Below are 25,201 nucleotides of genomic sequence, written 5' to 3' on the forward strand. Positions count from 1 at the left end.
GCTTTGTCCTCCAATTCCGAACTGTCCAATGTTTTCCCAAAGTAACCTCAATAATAATTTAATCCCTTACCCAGCACCAGCTCCCCCTTTCACTGACAATCACCAACTACACATTGGCTTTTACTGGTTGTTTATCTGATTTCACGCACACTCCATAATCTTGCAGCATGCAAGCTCAGTCATTAACTTAATACAGAGATTCACAGATAGCTAATTATTCTTGACATCGAGGGATATGGGGATAATATCAATATAGCATGGAAGGAGATGGAAAATCTGAAAGACTGAATCACAAGATTAACAGTCTGTGGTTGTACATATTTCTCTGGACAGTTGAAATATTGCCCTTCTTATCCTTGGCCTGTCCCTAGTGTGACAGATTCTGTTCCATGAAGAACCTTAAGGGTTTGTATCACAATCTGTCAACTTCTCCAGATTGTGTGATCTGCTGCTAGTCCATACAAGTCAACAGCTTTAACCATCTCACTTTACCAGGGCAGGTTTTGAACTCATGGCCTGTTAGACAATATATTTCTTTGAGTCCTGAATCCTTTCTTGCCCATATTGCCATTGCCTTCAGGTTAGAAATGTCACTTGTTTAGAATCTATGGTATTTTAATCCCTCAATCAATGTCACCTCAAAACAATTAGTGCTATCACCATAATTTTGGAGCCAGATTCTTCCATTTATGTAAAGTACCATCTGGTGCTGTCAGTTCTATATTAAATTAATTAGTTGATTGACTAATTAATCAGTTTGTGTTTCCAGTTCAATTTCTCATCTGGTGGATGGTGGTTCAAACAGTGGAACACTCCAACAGTATCAGCTCAACTCTGAAATGAGCTTGAACCCATGACCTTTTGATTTTGACGTGACCATGAGACCAACTGAGCCGCAGCTGATCTATAAGTGTGTAAACTCTCTGTGTAACAGTGTAATTGTTTTCAGAAATAGCTGGTTGTAGCTTTAACACAATCTCTCCAGTTTCATCTAATTGCCATGGATTTATTTACTGGGTCAATCTATTTCTGTTTCAGATGTCCAGATCAAACCTTCCATTTATGCTTCCAGTACTTACCGTGAGACAAGCTCCAACCAAGATGAGATCAGCCTCCTCTGTCTAGTCAAGGATTTCCAGCCCAAGAGCATCGATCAGACATGGTCCAGTGACAATAGAGTGATCACAACTGGAGTCATTAACTATCCAGCAGTCTTGGGGCAAAATATGACATACACAATGAGCAGTGTGATCAAAGTCTCTGCATCCGAATGGGATGCCAACAAGGTCTACCATTGCAAAGCGGGTTACAAGTCAGATGAAATGGTGACAGCCGAGATCAAAAAGCCGACACGTTAGTACAAGAGCTTACGTATCATTCTAAACTGTACTAGGATCAGGGGATGAAGTTGGAAAGGAACCTTCAGCAACCAGTGAAGGAGGTTTCTGTCCAAAGAGACCACAAATGAATTCTTGTAGCCACATACTCTATCCTGGCTTAACAGTAGTGCTGCTGGGAGCTAAATAAAGACCCATGAGAAATCACCCCAAACTACCCAAGGCAGGGCAACAATGTCAGCGCCTGTGATGCCACAATCCCAGCATTCAGTTCTGCTCAAGTCAGTGAAACTGAATATCGGGACTAGGGCAAGGGGGGAGGGCTGGAGGGATGGGGTTGTGCCACACAGGAAACGAATCCCATAACTTTGTCCACTTTCTGATCCAGCTTCAATATTAGAGCCCTGCACCCACCCTTTAACATATCACCAACAAGATCCTGATTTAGAAAATCATACAGGAAAGGAGGTCATTTAGCCCAGGAAATCTGTGCCAGCATTATCAAAGATGCAAAATTGTTTCACTGCTCTGCTCTTTATCTACGATCCTCCCAATGTTTTGTATTCTCAATAATAATCCGTTTCTCTTTCGGAAAATACAGTTGAATCTGCTTCACCGGTCCCTTTCAGGAAGATTCAAACAAATTGCTATGTTTGCAAAGGAAAACGTCCTCATGCCAACCTGGGTTTATTGTATCACTTATTACAAGTGATCTCGCTGGAAATGGAAACAATTCCTCTCCATCCTTTACTGGTTGTTGACCTGATTTCACACACACTCCCAAAACCTTGCAGTGTGGAAGCTCAGTCATTCAGATCAAAACAGAGATTCATAGATTTCGAGATGCTCTTGACATCAAGAGATATCTAGATAATATGAGTATGGCATTGAAGGAGCTGCCGAGCCATGGCACATGAACAGCGGGAGGCCAGGCAGCTCCTTGAGACTACTCCACCATTTCATTAGATCATGGGTGACCTCCACCTCAACTTCCAGTTACCTGCCTTTGCTCCAGATCCCAGTAAAATGTGATGCTTCACTTGGGAGACCGTAGATATGCTGCTAGCACTCTCTAACCCAGCTCACTTCACATTCATGGTCATTCTCATCAGGCTGTTTATTCCCAAGTGAATCAAAATCAATATTGAAGGCACTGGCATTGTGATGGTTTCTTTCGATGTTGGGGGAGGTCTGTTTCCAAAACGATCACATCATCTGAAATATTGTATCTTTCCACAGCTCAGGCTCCCCACGTCTTCTCTGTTGTTCCATCCCCGGAAGTTGTCTACAATCAAACTACTGCTGCCCTGGGGTGCATGCTATCTGGATTCTATCCTGACAGTGTACAGGTTTCCTGGTTTAAAGCTGGAGTGCGCCAATCGGGTACCAAACTCCCTTCCAAAAAGGGAAAAGGCAATATGTTTGAAACAATCTCTTACCTGACTGTACAGGTGGCAGATTGGAAGAAAGGGGATGAATACACTTGTGAAGTGATCCATGAGGCTACAAGCTTCAATACCAGGATCAACATGAAGTACCAAGAGGGTAAGTAGAGTCTGATGGGGAGAAAGAATACCCTGTTAGAAATTCAATCTCCTATTGACTGAATGCCTGAACACTTAGTTACAATTTTTGAATTACTGTCCTTCATTGCAGGGAGAGGTGAGATGTTTAGTATTTTCTGTTTTGATATTAAAGTCACATCTGAGTGGAGTATTGTAATGTAATGTATGAAACAGGAAGACCACCTGGGTGGGGTTGCCTGCCTATTAAAACCCTCATTCCATGCTACTCGACGTGACAGCAGTAGAAAGAAAATCAGACGAGATATCAAATGGTCTTCTGAAACCATCCACAGTTCAAATGACCTTCTGTTTCCTCCCACTGCTACCCAAGTGCTGTTTCATCAAGAAATCTTTCCAATGCTGAATTTGAATGAATTACCATGATCTGTTTCAACGATCTCCTGAGGGAGCTTGTCCATGACATAGGGGAGGAGAGGGAAACATGTATAACATTTAAATTTGTATTTCTTCCAATTCCAGGTGAAAAACCGACATGCCACAGTTGTCCTCCTTGCTCTTGTTCTGAGTTTGTGCCAGTACTGCTCTACCACACTAACCTTAATGTGACCCTCAAAAACGGTGAAAAGCACCAATATAACTGTGCCCAACAAAGGTGTCAAATAAAGTTGTGAGCTCATTATGAATGGAATTGGCTGTTGAGTTTTATTACAAGTCATCTGGCAGGTTCAAATCCCCAGCTCATGGAGTCTGTCAGAATGATAGTGTAAAGACTGTGAGAAGTGACAGCCCAGGTTAATGTTTCCCACTCCTTATTGAAGTGGTTACTGTTTGGTGACCTGTACTGGTTTAGGTTGAAATGTCCTGATCTCACAGTTTGACCCTCACCACTTGGCTTTGACTCAAGTTGACAAAAATTTGACGATTATTTGTCACCCATGGGGGCCATCACCTTGATCTAATAAAGTCGGATTTGGTCTCTTTCTTCAATGATGTTGGTCCTGAGGCAAGTTGGTAATTCAGGCCATAAGGACTTATCTGGTGCCCTGTACAATCTGGTAGGTTTTGGGTGGAAACACAGGACAGTAAAATTGGAGAAGTTCCCTTCAATCCTGGATACTGACAATGGTCAATGAAAGGTACATGATGTTCACAAGGAATTCAAATTGACAAAGTTCCTTTTAATGTCTCCATGAGGGTATGTGGAGTGAACTGCCCCTTACCCTGTGATTTCACCATTTTATAATGGTATGGGGAGTGCTTCTGACCCTGTGAGGATTGATTGTGGGAAAGCAAACATTAAGACTTGGTTACTAATAGAATGATCAATGATAACCTGGAAGGAAATTACTCAACATCTTGTCTGAAAGGTGGGCGAGCGAAGCAGAACATCTGAAGCTAATAACAGGCGTGACCCTGTCAGACACTGTCCTGAACATCAGCCCAAACTGCAGCCAGAGGAGTTGGTATACAGTGTTCATGAATGGTTTTGACCAGGACACAGACAGAGTCATCATTCCCTCTGCAAGTATTAACTCAATATGATATAGACAGAGAACAATCAGTGTGGATCAAAGCAGATACCCCAGTTGTGGTTTGCACAATGAATGTGTTTGTACACTGATTGGGTACAGAACACATGGGGCTCTGCAGGATATCTGAAGTGACAGTGATCCTATGACAGGCAACTAAGAAGAAGGACATATGACGAATTCAATGAATTATTATCCCTCCAGTCTAATAGCTCTTGAATGAAATTAGAGAGGATGGGGAACATATTATGTACAAATGATCCCCAACCTGCAACAAGAGAGGACTTTTATTACTTCCTATGATACACCGGGTTTACTGTCCCAATGCAAAAATGAACCAACCTCCTTCACAGGCATGATCATCAGTGATATGTTGCACTTACATATCCTCAAATGTGATTAAACATCCCAAGCTGGTAAAAAGCCAGAGAGGAATTGGTACTGAGCCAAAAAATGGTGGAATGAGGATGTGACCAAGAGCTTGGCCAGTAAGGTGGTTTTTAACAGTGTCTTGAAGGGGGAGAGAGAAAGAGAGAGAACAGGTCACTGAGGGTTAGGCAGTGAGTTCCACAGATTCGGATCTGGCCACCAATATTTGGACAAAGGAAACAGAGGATTCACACCCCGAGTTGTACAGAGTTTCCAGATAATTGTAGAGCTGAAGAAGATTACAGATAGAGGAAAGGCCAAGGCAATGGAACATTAGGATGAGAATCATAAAACAGAAACTTCCAGTGCTGACCTGAATGAGAGGAAAAGTAAAGAACGATTTGCATTAATGTATCGTTTTCACAACCACATGACATCATTAAGTGCTTCCTAGCCAGTTAAGTATTTTAATGTGAAGTCACTTTTATAATGTAGAAAACATGGCAGCCATGTACAGAATGACCCAGTGAGTGAGAATAAAATTGGCCAGGATATCAGCAGTAACCTTCCTGCTTTTCTGCAGAATAATGCTCTGCCATCGGTACCTTCCACTTGACACAGCAGTCAGGACCTCATTTTCATTTCTCGTCCAAAGACAACACCTCTGACAGTGCAGCACTCCCTCTGGTCTGCCCTGAATTGCCAGCTTTGAGATTTGTACCCAAGTGAGATATGAGCCAACAATGCCAACACAGAGGTGCCAGCAACAGTGTGTGGTTGAAAGAAATGAGCTTCTTTTTGATTTGGTGTACTCAACGTCAGGAATCAATCCACTGTCACACCCAGTGAAAACAAATTTGTTCAGTTGTTCGTTTTGCTGAGCAGTTTGTATCTCTGTCTCACTCCATTTCACAAATTAGAGATTACATTTATTAATACTGTTGTCTCTGAAAACTGCTCAGCCCACAACTCAATTACAGTCCTCGCAGTGGATTCTTGATCACTTGGTAAACACATTCAAAATGGATCTGGCTCTTTCTTAATGCACTGATTGTACTTTCTTGGTCAAAACTTACAAACTGAGAACCACAAAACATGTTTTAAATAACCCTTGGATTTTCTAATGATCAGGTATCTGCTCCAGATGTTCTGGATTAAAAACAATTCCAGTTCCAGGCCACTTCTGTCCCTATATTTCTTGTTTCTCATGACAGCAAAGCCTTCCTTAAACATCTGACACCTGCTGATACCGGAAAATGCCAATTCTTCTGAAAATTTTCCTTTCCCTTTCCCAGAAGTCTCTCTATTTCTCCAAAATCCTTCCATGGAAGAGCTTTGGATCAACAAGACTGCCACCCTGGTGTGTACAGCAGTCTGTTCTGATCCCAGCCAGGTCTGGATCACCTGGAATGTGAATGGGAAGCAGAGAAGTGAAGGGGTTACAACGCAGCAACAGAAAGAGGAAGGCGCCCAGTACATGGTCATCAGCCAACTCCGAACCACAGCAGTGGAGTGGGAGAATGGGATGGAGGTTGTGTGCTCTGCTCAAAGTGGTTCCTCCTCTTCTCCCGTGTCAAAACGAACAAGGAGCATAAAAGGTAGGCAAGTGAATGAAAAATTATATAACTGACATTGCTAACCTCAAAGGAAAATGTTTAACACCATCTTTGTTTTGTTCATTGGTTCCAGTTCAGCCAAAAAGTCCCAAAGTCAAACTGCTGCCTCCTTCGGCTCAAGAGATCAAGAATCAGAGCAGAGTTACACTCGAGTGTGTGATCACTGGATTTTACCCGGACAGCATACAGGTCTCCTGGGAGAAGGATGGCAGCCTGACCTCCTCCAACACCCGTGCTGGCCCCACTGCTCTGGAGCAGACAGGGACATTCAGTGTCAGGCACTACCTGAGTGTGAGAACAGAAGAGTGGAGGAAAGGCTCAGTCTTCACCTGTGCAGTGAGTCATCCACCCTCCAACTTTAACATCAGGAAGGAGGTGAAGAATGTCCAAGGTAAGTTCTCAGCCTGATGCCAAGATTGACATAATTCATCCTCATAGAAACTCTCCTCCTGCCAGTTCAAAAAGACAAAATATTGTGTCTGCGTGTAGTTCCGTACTCTTTACTGCAGGGCAATGAAGGTCGAATTACTCTTCCAGTTTGAGACAGGAACAGAACCCATCCTGTTCCAGGTGGGAATGGTGGTTGCTCTTGTTCTCACTGTGTGGCGAGGTTCCTGTGTGTAGAGAACTTTGACATCATTCTCTCTGAAGACAATATAAATGTGACCAACAAATGTCTGGAATCCATTGATGGGTTGGTTGTGAATGAATCACCTTGATCTGGTAAAAGAAGGTTGTTCTATTGTAAAGATGTTGGTTGTCAGTGGAGTTGCTGAGAGAGAATACGAGAAATCTACTGGGCCCAATACGGCCCAGTAAACTTTGAGAACTGTTTGACTGTTGAAATGCGAAATCTTCTATTCAAATTGGAATTAGAATTCGAGTTGGTTTTATTGACACGTGCACTCGAATGAGTACAGTGAAAAATTTGCAATGTAGCTGCTTATGCTGCCATCTTAGGTACAGGAGACCTAGGTACAGATACTTAAGTCTTTGTTACAGAATTGAAAGATGAATAAATAAAGTCTACCAGAGGAAGAGAAAGGTTTTGAGAATGGAATAGTGTAGGTTAGAGCGGCTTCAGATGGGTCTTACAGACCAGTGCAACATTGAGGGCCAAAAGACCTGTACTCTACTGTAATATTCTGTTCTATGTTCTGAAAAGTACTCGAATTACTCAATGTCCAGCATAAGAATAAAAAGTTTTTAAAAAGTACCCAAGCTACTTTTCTCCAAGTCAGTGTCAGTACCGAGCCTCAAGACTACACTGGGCTTCAGAACTCGAGGCTTTGCTTCCAATCTGCAAGGACCTCTCCTCCCCGGTGGTTACCTGCAGTCCAGGACTTGCTTGTGGGACTTGCCTTCTCCCTCTGGTCTCCAGTCTGGGCCTTGCCCCTGGGACCTGCGTCCAGTACTCTTGGCCTCCGGTCAGGACTCATCTCCCCATGATGGCCTCCAGTCCAGGACTCATCTTCCCATGGATGGCCTCCAGTCCAGGACCCATCTTCCCATGGATGGCCTCCAGTCCAGGACTCATCTCCCCATGACGGCCTCCAGTCCAGGACTCATCTCCCCAAGACGGCCTCCAGTCCAGGACTCATCTTCCCATGGATGGCCTCCAGTCCAGGACTCATCTCCCCATGACGGCCTCCAGTCCAAGACTCATCTCCCCATGACGGCCTCCAGTCCAGGACTCATCTTCCCATGGATGGCCTCCAGTCCAGGACTCATCTTCCCATGACAGCCTCCAGTCCAGGAGTCACATTCGCATGATGACCTTGGTCCAGAACTCACACAAGGACTTGCTTCCTGTGCCGTCCTGGTCTCAGACTCTCCCCCTGTGCCATCCTAGTCTCAGACTCACCTCCAGGTCTCACCAATGACTCCCTCCAGTCTGGGAATCATCTTCTCCATTCCTCTGGGTAATTTTAGAAGTTAAAAGTTTTGGAAGAAACAAAAACTGCAGCAAAGAGAAGGGAAAGAGAAAAGGAACTGGTGGAGCAGAGGAGCTCCAGCTGGAGTGTCCACTCTGCTGCCATCTTGCCGATGTACCCATTACCCAGTTATTGACCGCAGTCCATTACACTTCAATCCACACAAAATAGCCAGCTCAGAAAGTTTATGGGTTTTGAGGGGCAAATGAAATTGAACCTCGTTTGCTGAACAGTATCAGGATTTTACAACAACAAGGCGTGTTCTCCACTACTCTGAGAGCTTATGTGCTGAGAGATCACTGATCATTAGGGATAGTTAGATGGTGACATTTGGTCACTTATGAAGGCAGGGTTAAGCAGTTTACAAATATCAGAATATTTCTCATTACCAATGTGAATATTAAATCCAAGCTGTCAAATTGCTGACCACACCCAATGTTTATACACACTGCCTAAGGATTGTGTACATTAAACCAATGATTACAACTTACTGACAACAGAATGTGATTAACTTCAATGTAATCAATCTCTCAAATTTTTCAATATTTTTGTCTGGGAACTGTTCAGTATCATATGTAAAAAGTGAGGAGGGGAGAGAAACCAAACCCATCTCAAGGGAATAAAAATTATGCTCTTGTTGGACACCGTGTGTTGAATATCATCTGAAAATGCAGCCGGGGAGTTGATTCTCAAAGCTCATTGAGGACTTCATCTTGATGCAATAACAGTTATGTTTTACATTACAGTCAACAGTTAACATCATAATATATAAGGGAGTTGTGATTTTTGGGTGCAATGTGCCTAAAAAGTGTTCAGAACATGTGCTGAGTGTGGGATATCTGAAATGACAACGAGCGTTTGGAAATTTAGTAGCAATGGGGAAAATGTGTGAAGCGTTTGGTAAACCATCCACTTCCTACTCCCACAACTCAGACATGCCAGTGTGGGGCAGGATGTACATGCTTTGCCCAAATGACCCCCAAACACTAGCACAAGGGGGATTTTTGACACTCCCTCTGAATTTATGGGCTGTTGTGTTTGTTGCAAACTAATCATCTTCCTTCACAGAGAGTTACCTACAATAAGCTGCCATTCAGGAAAAGGTCCTAAAGTGTTGCACTAGAGAGTTATCAATCAGAAACTGACACTTAGCCAATGGAGCAGATATCAGGGAGAAGGAATAGTTCTTAAGGAGCACCTTACAGGACTGAGAGTTGGACATGTAATCATGATTCAGGGATGGATTTCTAGAAGTCAGGGCCTCGGTGCCTGAAGGAACAACTACCAGTGCTGGAGTGAAAGGCGTGGGAGATATAGAAAGGGTCAGATTTGCAGGAATGTAGAGTTCACTGACACATGTGCAGCTGATAAGTGTGACAGACATAAGGAGATGGGAGACTAAGGAAAGGCATAAACACAAGGATAAGCATTTTAAAATTGAGACATTCCAAGGCTGTTTCTAAAAGAGGTGAGAGGTCCTCATTGCTTCAATCTGCTCAATGTCACAAATCAGGGACTGGGCTGAAGGTGCTTTCAGTGAATAAGCCATTTTTCAGTCGTATCTTTTGTGAAGCATCTGCATTTATCTCACTGCATTTCACAGAGTTTCCATTTTATTAACATTGTGACAGTTACATGTTGTCTAAACCCACAACTCAATCGCAGTCCTCATTGTGAATCTATTGGTCATAATCACAGCAAATGCATTCAAAGAGGATGTAGCAGGACCTTGATGCTCTGATTATGTTTTCGCAGTCAGAGTGCAAGCCAAGGACTATGTGACAACGTTTAAACAATCTTGAGATTATCTAATGTTCAATTCAATGTGAGATTAACTGGTGTGTGATTTCATCCAGTATCAGCTGATGATTTTGCACATTATAAAATACTGAAGACAAAATTCTCCTCTGTGCTGATCTGTCACCATTTCTCATCAACAGCAAAATCTCTCTTAACATTCTGAATCCTCCTGACACCTCCTGTCCTGTCAGTCTCCTACCACATTTGCTGTCCTGGCATGTCACTCCCGACACAAAACAATTTCAATTCTTCTGAACTTTTCCTTTCCCATTCCTAGAAATATCAGTTTTTATTCGCAATCCTTCTAAGGAAGAGGTTTGGATCAACCGGACTGCTACTGTGTTGTGTACGGCAGTCTGTTCTGATCCCAGCCAGATCCGGATCACCTGGAATGTGAATGGGAAGCAGAGAAGTGAAGGGGTTACAACGCAGCAACAGAAAGAGGAAGGCACCAAATACATGGTCATCAGCCAACTCCGAACTACAGCAGAGGAGTGGGAGAATGGGATGGAGGTTGTGTGCTCTGCTCAAAGTGGTTCCTCCTCTTCTCCCGTGTCAAAACGAACAAGGAGCATAAAAGGTAGGCAAGTGAATGAAAAATTATATAACTGACATTGCTAACCTCAAAGGAAAATGTTTAACACCATCTTTGTTTTGTTCGTTGGTTCCAGTTCAGCCAAAAAGTCCCAAAGTCCGACTGCTGCCTCCTTCAGCCCAAGAGATCAAGAATCAGAGCAGAGTTACACTCGAGTGTGTGATCACTGGATTTTACCCGGACAGCATACAGGTCTCATGGGAGAAGGATGGCAGCCTGACCTCCTCCAACACCCGTGCTGACCCCACTGCTCTGGAGCAGACAGAGACATTCAGTGTCAGGCACTACCTGAGTGTGAGCACAGAGGAGTGGTGGAAAGGCTCAGTCTTCACTTGTGCAGTGAGTCATCCACCCTCCAACTTTAACAGCAGGAAGGAGGTGAAGAATGTCCAAGGTAGGTGCTGGACCTGACTCCAACATTGACACACTTTTCTCTTCATTACTATAACCTGTAATTGGGCCAGTCATGTTTAATGCTGACAGTAATGATGTACATTATTGTAGTTATGTGAATGGGAAACTAATCTTGAGATCAGGGCAACTGAAGAAAGAAAAACACAATTGCTCTTTGTGTAACTCCTTTCACAATTTCGGATTCCAAAGCACTTTACAATGCAGCCAGCAAGGAATTTTTTGAAGTTTAATGACTATTGTGGTGCATGATTCCTGCCAATTAATTGCACACGTAATGTTCAGGTGAACAGGAAAGGGAGTTTTACTGCTGTAGTATTATCCAGGGCATAAATGGGATTTCCCAGTTGTCATCTTCAAGTTAGTGGCTGTGGGATCTTCTTGTTTCACTTGACAGGAAGACAGGGCATTGCCACATCCAACAGCACTGCCTCAGTGTTGACACTGATGTGTTGCATTGATTATACACTCGATGACAGAGAGTGGGCTTTGGACACACACAACTTTCTGATCTTGATGAGAGAGTCCCACCAAGAAGATAAAGCTGAAATGTTAGCTAATTAGCCACAGAACTCAGATCAACTCCCTCCAAAGTACTTTGATAATCTGGCTTTATATAAAGGCTGGAAATAAAAAGTTAACATCAGTGAAAGGGACTGGGAAGTTTACTTGAACTCTTGCCGACCAAGACCCTTTGTGACTGCAGGAAAGCAAATGGGGCACGGCCTAAAACTGTAGTGCCATATGGGGAGTGTCTAAAGTTCAACTCAGCTCCTACCTGTTTCTTTTCTAATGCCTTCCAAATATTGATTTGTGAATATTGCATTTCATTGAACTGCCCTGATCTGCTTCCACAGCCTCCCGAGAGAACTAGCTCCACAGGTTGATTTCTCAGTGAAATATTGGTTCCCCATTTTAGTTCAGAATTGACCCCTGACCCACGTAAAGTGCAGGGCAGCTCCTCTAATCTGACTATTCTGGTCAAGGTGCAAAAGCTTGTCATGGTTTACATGGTGGTGTGCCTTGAATTTCCTAAATAAACAGGGTGTTGCAGTATTCAGGGGCTGGGTGGAGCTCCCACATTCCCAGCACAGGGATTGGGAGGTGAAAATGTACAAATCTTAAATCTGCAACTCTTCCTGTTCCAGGTGGAAATGCAAATCTTCCAGTTCCAGGTGGAAATGCTGCTTGCTCTTGCCCTCCTTGCTCTTGTTCTGGGTGTATGCCAAGGTTCCTGTTTCAGACTAATTTAAACCTGACACTCCCTGATGGTGCACAACACCAATATAAATGCCACCAACAAATCTGTGAAATAAAGTGATTGATCATGAATCAAATGGTCCGTTGAATTTTATTGCAAATTGTTTGGGTTGCAAATCAGTCTGTGGTGACTGTCTTAATTAAAGTATGCAAATACGGAAGAGATACAGACCTATCTGAAATTCTCCCAACCAATCCAATCCTTATCTATATAGTCATTTTGGTTTGTAAACTTGACCAGGCCAGTTTGGATTGGATTCAGCCTCACAGCTTGACCATTACCTCTCTGGTCTGATTCTAGTAGCCAAGACTTACAATGCATCCTCTGACTCAGAAAGACTGCAGAATTGGAAATGGGTGAAAGGGATGGACAGGGATACAACAGCCAGATATCTTCAATTGAACCAGTAAGTTCAACCCTTTCAGTGATATGGTGCTGAGAAAGGTTAATGAAGCAGAACACAGAAATTCAAATTCAGCAAGTGTAGGGTGAGATTCCTGTGTAGTAGAAATGAAAATAATATCGTTTGTCCGTCTCCTGGGACAATATTAGTCAATGACAGGGCACTCCGTGTCCACAAGAAAGATGCTGGTGGAATCCTTTTTTTAAATAATTTTTAGGAATGGTATATTTAATTAGTTACAATTACCCAATAATATCAGCATTTCTCAATTTCACTCATTGAGGCTTTATCATTGGAGGTAGCCTGTAATGGGGGGCTGTGAAATGTTCAGACATGGCCATAGTGGAAAGCAGGGATGAGCAACTCATAAACATTAGAATGTTTGAATTCAACACAGTGCAAAACAAAACTCAGTCTAAAATCATTGAATGCCCATCAAAATATGTTTTAAAAACTTTCAACGATATCCTATGACAGGCCTCAACACAATCAATCTCAATCCATCAGTAAGTTGAAAGGAAATTAGTTTTTATTCTATGACAGGATGTGACCATTGCTTGTCAAAGCCAGCCTTTGTAGCTTAATCCTAATTGTCCTTGGTAATTGTGAGCAGCCTTCTTGCACATATGACCATCCAGTTGCTTTTTAAATGTTGTAATTATTCCAGTCTCCACCACCTCCTCTGGAAGATCATTCCATACAGGCACCACCCTCTCCATGAAAAAGTTACCACTCAGATCCCTTTTGAATTTTTACCCTCTAGTTCTGTACTCCCCCACCCTAGGGAAAAGACTTGACTATTGACTCTATCCATACCCCTCATGATTTTATCAACCCCTATAAGCCTTTGATGCTCCACTGAAAACAGCCCCAGCTCATTCAGCCGCTCCCTATAGCTCAAACCCTCCAACCCTGGCAACATTCTTGTAAATATCTTCTGAACCAATAAGTGTTCACCATTTGTTTTAATAAAAGGCCAGGGGGAAAAGCAAGAACCTTGTAAATTCAAAAAGTACTTATTCCTGTCAGGCTGATACTGTGTGCTGAACATCAACTGAAGAAACCCAGTGGATCCCAGTGTTCATTGATGGTTTTGGCCCAGACCCAAGTATTAATCGGATGTGACAAGGGGAAAACCAGGATTGTGGAATAAAGCAGACAGCACATTTATGACCTGCACTGTGAATGTGTGCATGAAACAGGCACAGGACATCCAGTGAGTTTTGTGATATCTGATGATGATCCTTTGGGAAACGGATGTAAAGGATAAAACTTTGGAAGAATTGAATAAAATCACTCTTCTGCTCGTCCAGTGTTTGGTGTGAAGTAGAGGGGAATGTATGGGTTGTGGAGAAATGTTTCCCAACCATAGCAAGACATGAGCTTCTCTTGCTTCATCTGTTTCACAGATTGTCAGGACTGAAAATGCCAAGATTATTAATTTCTGTGTCCAAAATCAACAGGAGTTTGGATTTAAATAGTGCCTTGAATACAGTGAAGTGTACCAATCTGCTTCACTTCAAACATACAGAAGAAAAATGTTAGGTCACGACGCAATGACAGCAGTGTGTTCTGTGTCCAAAGTACACTGCAACATCTCAACAAGCCTCCATCCCAGAAATGTCTACCAGCTGGAAGACCAAAAAAAGCAGAGCGATAGAACAGTGCCCCGTCAATTCCCCTCCCAGCCACACACGTCTGATCTGCAACTACATTGAAACTTCATAAATGTTGCACAGTCACAATTCAGGAATTCATTTCATAACAGCTAGACTGGAGCTCGACCTACCCCAGATGTACTGCAGCTTTTGATGAACATGACTTACCACCACATCTTCCAGAACAGTTAAGGATGGGAAGCAAACGCTGCAAATGATGTTCCAATCCCATGAAACAATGAAAAAGCACTCTCATATACCAGCATGGATGGAGGCGCGGTTAATGGACAGAAAGCAAAGGGATAAGAGAAAAACCAGGTGGCTGCAGCTATTCACGATCTGTATCACTGACATAGATGAAGAGGGAGTTGTAGGCCTGCTAAAGATTACCGAGATAGGAGGATGTGAGACAACAGAGACACTTGAACAAAGATACACCATGTAAAAATTGAGGCAATCCTAGCTCAGTGCGACTAGAAAAGAGACATTGATTCAGTATGTTCCACATCACAACATGATGCACAGAATCACAAGAAGCCTGTGAATAAACAAGGAGAAAGTGAGGACTGTAGATGCTGGAGATCAGAGTCAAGAGTGTGGTGCGAGAAAAGCACAGCAGGTCAGGCACCATCTGAGGAGCATCGACGTTTTGGGCACAAGCCCTTCAAACAAGTCTTGATTCAATTGTTCCTTTATCTAATGAGTTTATATCTGTCTCTCTTACTGCACTTCATAAATCACAGATGCCTTTGATTAACATCGTCACATCAAAAAGTCACTCATCACCACAGCTCAGTGGGAAGTTGCGTGTGGAGGCAGAAGAGATTGGGGAGACATTGAATACTTTTCGTCAGTATTCAATCAGGAACAGGACATTGTTGTCAATGTGAGTACTGAGTCACAATTAAGTAGAATGGATGGCTTTGAGGTATGTAGAGAAGAGGTGTTGGAAATTCTGGAAAGGGTGAAAATAGATAAGTCCCCTGGGCCTGATGGCATTTATCCTAGGATTCTCTGGGAAGCAAGGGAGGAGATTGCAGAGCCATTGGCCTTGATTTTTATGTCCTCGTTGTCTACAGGAATAGTGCCAGAAGACTGGAGGCTAGCAAATGTGGTTCCCTTGTTCAAGAAGGGGAATAGGGATAACCCTAGTAACTATAGGCCGGTGAGTCTCACTTCTGTTGTGGGCAAAGTCTTAGAGAGAATTGTAAGGGATAGGATTTATGAACATCTGAATAGGAATAATGTGATCAAGGATAGTCAGCATGGTTTTGTGAAGGGCAGGTCGTGCCTCACAAACCTTATTGAATTCTTTGAGAAGGTGACTAAGGAGGTGGACGAGGGGAAAGTGGTAGATGTGGTGTATATGGATTTTAGTAAGGCGTTTGATAAGGTTCCCCATGGTAGACTACTGCAAAAAATACGGAGGTATGGCATTGAGGGTGAGTTGGAGGTTTGGATTAGGAGTTGGCTGGCTGGAAGAAGACAGAGGGTAGTAGTTGATGGCAAAGGTTCATCTTGGAGTGCAGTCACTAGTGGTGTTCCGCAAGGATCTGTTTTGGGACCATTGCTGTTTGTCATTTTTATAAATGACCTGGAGGAGGGGTTAGAAGGTTGGGTGAGCAAGTTTGCGAATGATACGAAAGTCGGAGGAGTTGTAGACAGTGAGGAAGGATGTGGCAGGTTACAGCAGGATATAGATAAGCTGCAGAACTGGGCAGAAAGGTGGCAAATGGAGTTCAATGTAGCTAAGTGTGAGGTGATTCACTTTGGTAAGAGTAATAAAAAGATGGGGTACTGGGCTAATGGACAGATACTTGGTAGTGTGGATGAGCAGAGGGATCTTGGTGTCCATGTGCACAGATCTTTGAAAACTGCCACCCAGGTAAATAGTGCGGTGAAGAAGGCATATGGCGTACTGGCTTTTATTGGAAGAGGAATTGAGTTCCGGAGTACTGAGGTCATGTTGCAGTTGTATAAGACTCTGGTGCGGCCGCATCTGGAGTATTGTGTGCAGTTTTGGTCGCCATACTATAGGAAGGATGTGGAGGCACTGGAACGGGTGCAGAGGAGGTTTACCAGGATGTTGCCTGGTATGGTAGAAAGATCGTATGAGGAAAGGCTGAGGCACTTGGGGTTGTTTTCATTGGAGAAAAGAAGGTTTAGGGGTGACTTGATAGAGGTGTACAAGATGATTAGGGGTTTAGATAGGGTCGACAGTGAGAATCTTTTTCCTCGTATGGAGTCAGCTATTACAAGGGGGCATAGCTTTAAATTAAGGGGGGTAGGTATAGGACAGATGTTAGGGGTAGGTTCTTTACTCAGCGATTCGTGAGTTCATGGAATGCCCTGCCAGTAGCAGTGGTGGACTCTCCCTCATTATGGGCATTTAAACGGGCATTGGATAGGCATATGGAGGATAGTGGGCTAATGTAGGTTAGGTGGGCTTGGATCGGCGCAACATCGAGGGCCGAAGGGTCTGTACTGCGCTGTATTCTTCTATGTTCTATGTTCTAACTGTAGTCCCCACTGTGAATGCACTGACCATACTTACAGGGAACAGATTACAATGATTTCTGCCGTGTTCTTTTTGCCTGCATAATATTTTCTTGATCAAGATGTAAAATCAAAGAAATGCAAGATAATGTTTCAACTGTCCTGGGAATTTTTAATGTTGATTTACTCTCATTTAAGAATGATCTCATTGCAACATGTACAATGCAGACAAGCTGGACAGATTGGAGGAATAAACACAGAGAATTCTGGAGCAACTCTGTAGTTCAGGAAGCAACCGCAGAGAGAGAAACAGAATTAATGTTTCCAGTCTGGGATGAACTGTTCTGAAGGAGACCAAAGGGTCATGGTCTCAGGATACAGGGAAGGCCATTTTGGACAGAGATCAGAAGAACTTTCTTCAGAGGGAGGTAGACCTGTGAAATTCTCTGCCCCAAAGATTGGAGAAGTCATTGTCACTGAATATGGTTAACAAGGAAATAGATACATTTCTGGGGGCTAAAGGTCCCAAGGTCAGACTGCTGCTTGTACCACCGCAAGAGAGCAAGAATAAAAACACAGTCACATTTGAGTGTGTGATCACTGAGTTCTACCCAGACCTCATGTACGTCTCCTGGAAGAAAGACGGCACTCTGATCTCCTCCAACACCAGCGCTGGACTGACTGCTCTAGAACAGGCACAGACATTTCGTGTCAGGCATTACCTGACTGTGAGTGCAGAGGAGTGGAGGAAAGGCTCAGTTGTCGTCTGTACAGTGTTCCATCCCTCCTCCAATTCCACCATCAGTGCCACACTGAAGAACTTCGAAGGTAGGGTGTTGGGCGTAATTCCAACATGGAAATCATTTATCCTCACTGCTGAAAACTTTATTAGGACTACTCAAGTTCAACATGAACAATGTACATGTCATAGCCATAGCAGGTTTGTCGTGCCTTTCACAAAGTCAATATGTTCCAAAATACTTCACTGTTGATCAAATGCGTTTTTAGCAGTGCAGTTATTGTCCCAATGTAAGAAATATATGAACTAATTTCTGCACAATAAGGGCCCACAAACAGCAATATCATAATAACCAGAGAGAAGGGAGAGTGGCCACAGAGGAGACCTCCCTTTCTCTTGTCTGAACTTGCAGCCAGAAGATCTCTTTGGTATGTGTGATGTGATGAGGGGCCTTATGTTTACTGTTTTGTGTAAAAAGACGGCATGTCTGGCAGCACAACATTCCCTCAGGACTGGTATTGGGGAGATCAGTCGGGATGATGAGCTCAGGTCTTTTGAGTGGGGTTTGAAAATAAAACCTTTGTTGAGAAAGGAGAAATCCCTGACAATGTTCAAAGGTAGACAAGTGCAGTTAGTAATCCAGAGAATACGGTTCAAATTTCAGGCAGTTTCAGAATTTGAATTCAACTAAAGATTGGAAATAAAATGTCAGAATTAGAAAAATTAACCCTGAAGCTGTGGGAATTTGGTTGGTAGTTCTTTCTTTAGGGACAGATACTAGCTGTTCTTATACTTCAACCCTGCAGGAGGCCTGTCACCATCGGGGTTCCCGAGGGCACCGGTTCTGAGTCCTCGTCTGTTTGACATTTACATAAAAGATCTAGATGAGAATATGGAAAGCACGGTTAGTAAAATTAGTAGTACATCAGACAGTGAAGAAGGTTTGCTAAGGTTTCAAAGGGATCTTTATCAAATAGGTCAATGAGCTGAAAAAATGGCTGGAGTTCAATGTGGATAAATACGAGATATTACACTTTGGTACAACAAATAATGGTAGGGCTGATGCTATGAATGGGAGGGCCTTGGGTAATGTTGTAGAAAAGAGGAACTGAAGAGTCCAGGTACATAATTCTTTGATGTTTGCGTCACATGAGACAGGTTGGTAAAAAGATATTTAGCATACTTGCCTTCATTACTCATGAACAATGAGTCTCAGAGTTGGGAAGCCATGTTGAGGTTGTATAGGACTTCATGAGATCACTTCTGAAATACTGTGTCCAGTTCTGGTTACCCAGTTATAGGAAGGGTATTATTCAGCTGGAGAGGGTTCAGAAGAGATTGACCAGGATACTGCCGGGTCTGGAAGATTTGAGTTATAAAGAAGACTGGATTGGCAGGAAATTTTTCCACTGTCGGAGGTTGAGAGGCGACCTGATAGAAGTTTATACAATAATGAGGGGAACAGATAGGGTTAATGATAGTTATCTTTTCCCAATAATGGGGATTTCAAGAGTGTGATATATATTTAAGATGAGAGGAGAGAGATTTTAAAAGGACAAGAGAGGCAAAATGGTTTGTGTGTAGAATGAAGATCCTGAGGAAGTGGTTGATGTGGGTACAATTACAATGTTGAAAAGACATTTGGAGAAGTACATGAATAGGAAACGTGAGGAGGAATATGGACCAGGAGCAGGCAGGTGGGACTAGTTTAGTTTGGAATTATGTTCGGCATGGACAGGTTGGACCGTAGGGTCTATTTCTGTGCTGTATGGCTCTTTGACCCTCTGACTGGTGTTTCCATGCACACAACAATGTCGCTGAGTCATAACTGCCCTCTGAAAGAGCTGAGGAAGTTATTAGTTGTATGTCTGGTGGTGAGCATGAATTGTCATCTTTGCAAGTGACACACACATCCCACTGGGGAGTTAGGAATTAATCATTGCCGTTCTCCTCCCAGATGAATGTTTGGATTCCAGAATCTCGGTCACCATAAGCAAGCCTCCATTTGAAGAGATCTGGAGGAACAGAACAGCAACCATTCTTTGTGAGGTACTTCACATTGATTTAGAGGGAGTCAGGGTAACCTGGAAAGTCGATGGAATCATGAGACAAGATGGAGTGAAGACCCAGGGTCCCAAGAAGAATGGACATAAAGAGATCATCTTCAGTAGACTTACAGTCCCTGCTGCAGAGTGGGAGAGTGGGGTAGAGTGTATGTGTTTGGTGGAGGACAGAAGTTTGCCAACGCCAGAGAAGAGGTCAATCAGGAAAGCCCAAGGTACGTGTACATGGAACTGTGCATCTAATCTTAGCAAATGAAGTGATTTAATTCCATGATGCTGAGCAGCCTAACACAGGTTGTCAGACTATGTTACAAGCCCAGCGATGTGTGCGAGCCCCATCAAAAAACTGAACAGATGAAACCTGAAATCACCACACAGCCTTGGTGTGAATCACACCAGCTCCTAGGGAATGGATTGATGGCAATAGGATAGGCAGAGAGGGATTAGCAGTATTTTCAACATGAACATCCCATCAATCCAATACTGAACTGTAAGGGAGATTGGTCAGTCTGAGGTGGAGGCTGGATCTGAGCAAATCCACCTTGAGGAAAAGGAGAAAGAGCAGAGAGCACCACAAGAGAATAATGCCTGAACCCTCCTTGTTGACCTCAGGAAGTGGTTCTCCATGGTTTATCTCAGAAACAGTACACTTTGAAAAGATGCCACTTGGTCTATCTTGTCACTGCCAGCTCTTTGAAATAGCTCTTCAAATGATCCCATGAATCATCAGCTCCATCTCAGCAACCTTACCATTGTCAATTTTATGTCCAATTCCCTGCTGAATGTTACTCTTTAATTTGCTTGTACCCTCTTTCACACTGTGCATTCCAAGTTGTCATAATGAACAGAACAAATCAAATTCAATTAATAACCCACCAGTTCATTTGCCACTCCTCTGAAATGTCTGTTCTGACTCGCTTGTCACTAGAATCAGTTTCTCCATGTTTAATCCCTTTAAATCACTCATGATTTGAAGGAATTTAATTAATTTGAAGAACAGCACAGCTCCATTAATGATTTGGACACTTTCTGAAAAGGTGATCCTCACTCATGGTGAGACAATGAACAAGATTGAAGATCCCATCCTTGCACAACCTCCCCAAAACATCAACAGGAAAAGAAATGCTTTTAGTTTCTGATCTCAGAGGAATTCCTGGGAATGCAGAAGTTGCTTAGTTTTGTGTTAATAGACAAACATGTCAGGTAGATACAAACTGAGTGAAATATGAAGTCTAACCTCCATTTTCTCTGTTTACAGTTGATGTTAAGACTCACCCTCAAGTCTTTCTCCTGCCCCCTTCACCGGATGAGATGGAGACTGCTCATACTGCGACCCTGGTTTGCCTGGTCACTGGATTCTCTCCCGCAGAGATCGACCTGGTTTGGATGGCCAATGATACCCTTCTGAAGACAGGCTTCATGCATCAGCCAGTGACTGAGGACGGCAGAGGTGGCTGGAATTCAGGCAGTCACTTGACGGTCTCTGCAGAGGAGTGGAACAGCGGCACCACATACTCCTGTGTGGTGGGACACGAGTCAGTTACAACAAATGTGTTCAGAAGCATTAATAAATCTCACAGTAAACCCAACCTGGTTAATGTCTCACTTGTTCTAACTGATAGCTATAACTCCTGTTCATAACATCTGCTGATTTATACAATCACCCATTTATATAATCCCTGTAAATGGATGGTTAACACAACCAGAAAACTGTTGTGAGCACTTTGAAACCTCTCTCCTGGTAGCAATGTGCTTCAAATATGAACAAATTCCAACATTGCTCAGAACTTGAGAGTAAAAATAAATCTTCAAATCAGCCAACATTGTTTTTTCCAAATACCTGAGATCCTCAGGATTTTTGAAATGTTTTGTGTGCTGCCCTGATTATGTATGAAATATGTGTGAAACTCCGCAGAATGTTAATTGTATGTCAATGTACTGATCAAATTTCAATAAACCTGACATGAAAAGTTTGAGTGTTAGTTTAGAGTGATCATTGTTGATGGGTTTGGGAGAAAATAAATCAATAACTTGGGACATGAGCTGTGGTGCATGCAGCATGTTCAGAGTGAAAGGCATTTTTGAATCTTTACTTGACAAAGCTCTCCCACTCCATTGTGATTTCCTTGACTTACATCTTGGTTTATTTTAGACAAATTGATGTGGTCAATTGCTGTGATTAGTCCACACTTTGATTATCATCATGTCATAGCAGTACTTGCCTTTGGTCTCTTGATTTCTCCATTTCAAATTGCACACAGTAAGTTTCTACAATAAAAACTTGATAATAACCAGGTCATCTGCTTTTTGCTGTTGGTTGAGAGATAAATGGTGACTGGCTGAGACACTGAAGAGAATCGCCCAGCTCTTTCAATATGGCCATGAGATCATATACATCAACCTGAGGGCCATTGTTTATCATCTCATCAAGAGATACCTTCTTCGATACTCACAACACTTTCTCAATCTTACATTGGGGTGTCAACTTAGCTGAGGACCACAAGGATCAGTGATGAAACTTGAACCCACGATCCTGTGACCCAGAAACAAAAGTGCTTGCTACAAAACCACATCACGGTGATCCATGAATTATAGGCTTTCAGACTCATTTCATCTCTCACTTCACCACCTACAAGTCTTTGTGTCATTGAGCAGATGTTCTATTCTACAATTGATATTACAAGGTAGTTATAGAATCAAAAAGGAAGACGTGTTTGAAGTTATAAAGGATATCATCCTGACTGTGGGGATAATCTCAGAGTGCTGCACAAGAGACTTGTTTGTTTGCTGGTCATTGAGTGTTATTAGTGCCAAGGAGGCAGAAACTTGAGTGTTACAGCCTGTAGATTAGATAATGCACCAGAGAAACCGAGAACTGACAAAGTTGGAAAGATTACGATTTTGGAAACAATTTAATGTTCATGTTGTTTGTTTCTGCATTCCTTTGAGAGAAACAATGAATGTGATGAAGAGAGAGAGAGAAACAATGAGAGTGACAATGAAACAAAGAAGGGAGAGAATCAGCGAAGGCCAGATGGAAGGCAGTGAAAGAGGGAGGAAGATAGAGGCAATGATCGAGACAAAATCAGACAGATTGAGAATGAGAGAAAGCTTTCCTAAAAGTTTCCTGCTCCGAGTGCAGCTGTACCATGGTTTCCTCCTTAATTGTATTATCCTCAGATTATTGAGATGCTGGTGACCTTAATGACATGTTCACAGTCAACCTTAACAGCCACAATATCTCTCTGTTTTAGCAGTCCCTCCCGATGTGAAAGGAGAAGAAGGGAGGGAAGAAGTGGAAGATATGGATGGAGATGACAACGCACTAACAGTTGCTGCCTTTGCCATTCTCTTTATTCTAAGTTTTCTCTACAGCACCTTTGTTACTGTTGTTAAGGTAATTGGAACTTTCACTACCAAATGAACAATAACATATACTGCCTATATGTGTAAGGTTTATGTTCAGTTTATCACCATAATTTCTGACCTGACTCTGAGATTCTAGCTAACACATTAGAAACAAACTAAGAGTTGAATGTCGATCCTTTCATACTTTGAAGTTTTTCTGATCACTGGGTCCGGGGGTCTTCATCCCCCATAGAAGGGGGTCAGGCCCATAGGCCTTGTGTTCCAGAATAAGCTCAGACATCACAGCACTTAAGTCTATCTCCCACAATAAGGTCAGATGATCTGACCTAAAGAACCCATCTCTGAGAATAAGGACAGCTTGTTCTGTTGGGTTACACAGCATATTCCATCATCTGAAAGATAAGTCAGCAGTTATGTACCTGAACAACACAGTCCTGCATAATTATGGACCTGATCACAACCAAGAACTTATTCTGTAGCCATCATCTCTTCGGATAAGGGCAGATGGTCTCAAATTTATCCATCAAATTCTTGAATTGACAGACATTTTTTAAAAAACTTCAGGATCTGATCATTGCTGGCGAGACTATTCCTCAATGCCCAGAGGGCACTTAAATATCAACCACAATGCTGCAGGCCTGGACTCACTTTTATACCAGACCAGGTCAGGATACTAGTTTCTTCTCCTAAAGAGCATTAGTGAACTCGAGGGATTTGGTCCCTCAAACCTGCTCTGCCATTCTACAGGATCATAGCTGATCCAACACCCCTCACGTTGACTTTCCTGCCCTTTCCTCATAATCCTCAATTCCCCAATTGATCAAGAATCTATCTATCTCAGCCTTAAGTACATACAAGGACTCTGCCCCCATAGCTGTCTGCAGTAAGGAGTTCCAAAGACACACAACCCTCTGACAGAAGAATTTCCTCTTCATCTCAATCTTGAATTGGCATCACTTTAATCTGAGACTGTGTCCACTGCTCCTAGACTGTCCCATGAGGGGAAATATCTTCTTAGCATTTACCCTGTCAAGCCCCAGAGGAATGCTACATGATTCAATAAGATCACCTCTGAATCTTCTAAACTCCTGCGAGTAGAGTCCCAACTGTTTAAACTTTACTCAGAAGAGAATCAACCTTCTCTGAACGGCCTCCAATGAAATAATCTCTTTCCTTCAATAAGGAGAGTAAAACCATACAAACTACTCCCAATGTGACCTCAGCAGCACCATGTACAGTTGCAGTAAGACACCCCTACCCTTACACTTTAACCCCCCTCCTGAAATAAGGGCCAATATTTCATTCGCCATCCTGATTACCTGTTGAATCCTGTGTGGTGGCTTGGAGATAGTAAGGACTGCAGATGCTGGAAGTCAGAGTCAATGAAATGTGGAGTTGGAAAGGCACAGCAGGTCAGGCAGCATTGGAGGAGCAGGGGAGATGATGTTTCGGGTTGGGACCTTTCATCAGGAGTGACTGTGTTAACTTTCTGTGTTTCATGCATAAATATCCCCAAGTCCCTCAGTGTTGCAGCTTTCTGCAGTTTTTCTCCATTTGCTTGATCTTTTGTTGTCCCTTCCAAAACAATAACTTCACATTTTGTCAGATCACACTTTATTTGCCCATTTACCTAACCGATCAATACTTTTCTTTAAACTATTTGTAACCCCCTTGCAACCTGCCTTTCTCCCCATTTTTGTGTCACCTGCAAATTTAGCTACATTACATTTGCTTTCTCCTTCCAAGTCATGAATATATATTGTAAACAGTTGTGGCCCCAGCACTGACCCCTGCAGGACCCCACTGGTCACAAGTTGTTAACCTGAAAAAGAAACCTTTATCCCCACTTGCAGTTTATTGTCCCTTGGACAACTCTCTATCCATGTTAATCTACTATCTCCAACATGATGGGCACTTATTTTATGACCTAACCTTTTGTGGGCTAATTTGTCCATCTCCCAGAATAAGGAATGACCATCTCTCCTTTAGGGACAATCTCCCAGAATAAGGAACGACCATCTCTCCTTTAGGGACAATCTCCCAGAATAAGGAATGACCATCTCTCCTTTAGGGACAATCTCCCAGAATAAGGAAC

At 42.8% G+C, this 25,201-nt stretch overlaps 1 protein-coding gene across 1 annotated transcript; it reads left to right on the top strand.

Annotated features, from left to right (window-relative positions):
• Positions 1-878: 878 nt before the first annotated feature.
• Positions 879-22,972, top strand: LOC148144530 (uncharacterized). The gene is made up of 9 exons (XM_087975383.1): positions 879-927; positions 1,039-1,353; positions 2,577-2,882; positions 6,057-6,359; positions 6,451-6,768; positions 10,389-10,691; positions 10,783-11,100; positions 19,632-19,952; positions 20,996-22,972. Exons 1-9 carry the CDS (start codon positions 879-881, stop codon positions 21,376-21,378), a joined length of 2,616 nt encoding a protein of 871 aa, XP_087831509.1. The 3' UTR covers positions 21,379-22,972.
• Positions 22,973-25,201: the final 2,229 nt, after the last annotated feature.

Source organism: Chiloscyllium plagiosum, unplaced genomic scaffold (genome assembly GCF_037043375.1).
Source record: "Chiloscyllium plagiosum isolate Xiang-an unplaced genomic scaffold, Cpla_swu_hap1 HiC_scaffold_27, whole genome shotgun sequence".
Lineage (NCBI taxonomy): Eukaryota > Metazoa > Chordata > Chondrichthyes > Orectolobiformes > Hemiscylliidae > Chiloscyllium > Chiloscyllium plagiosum.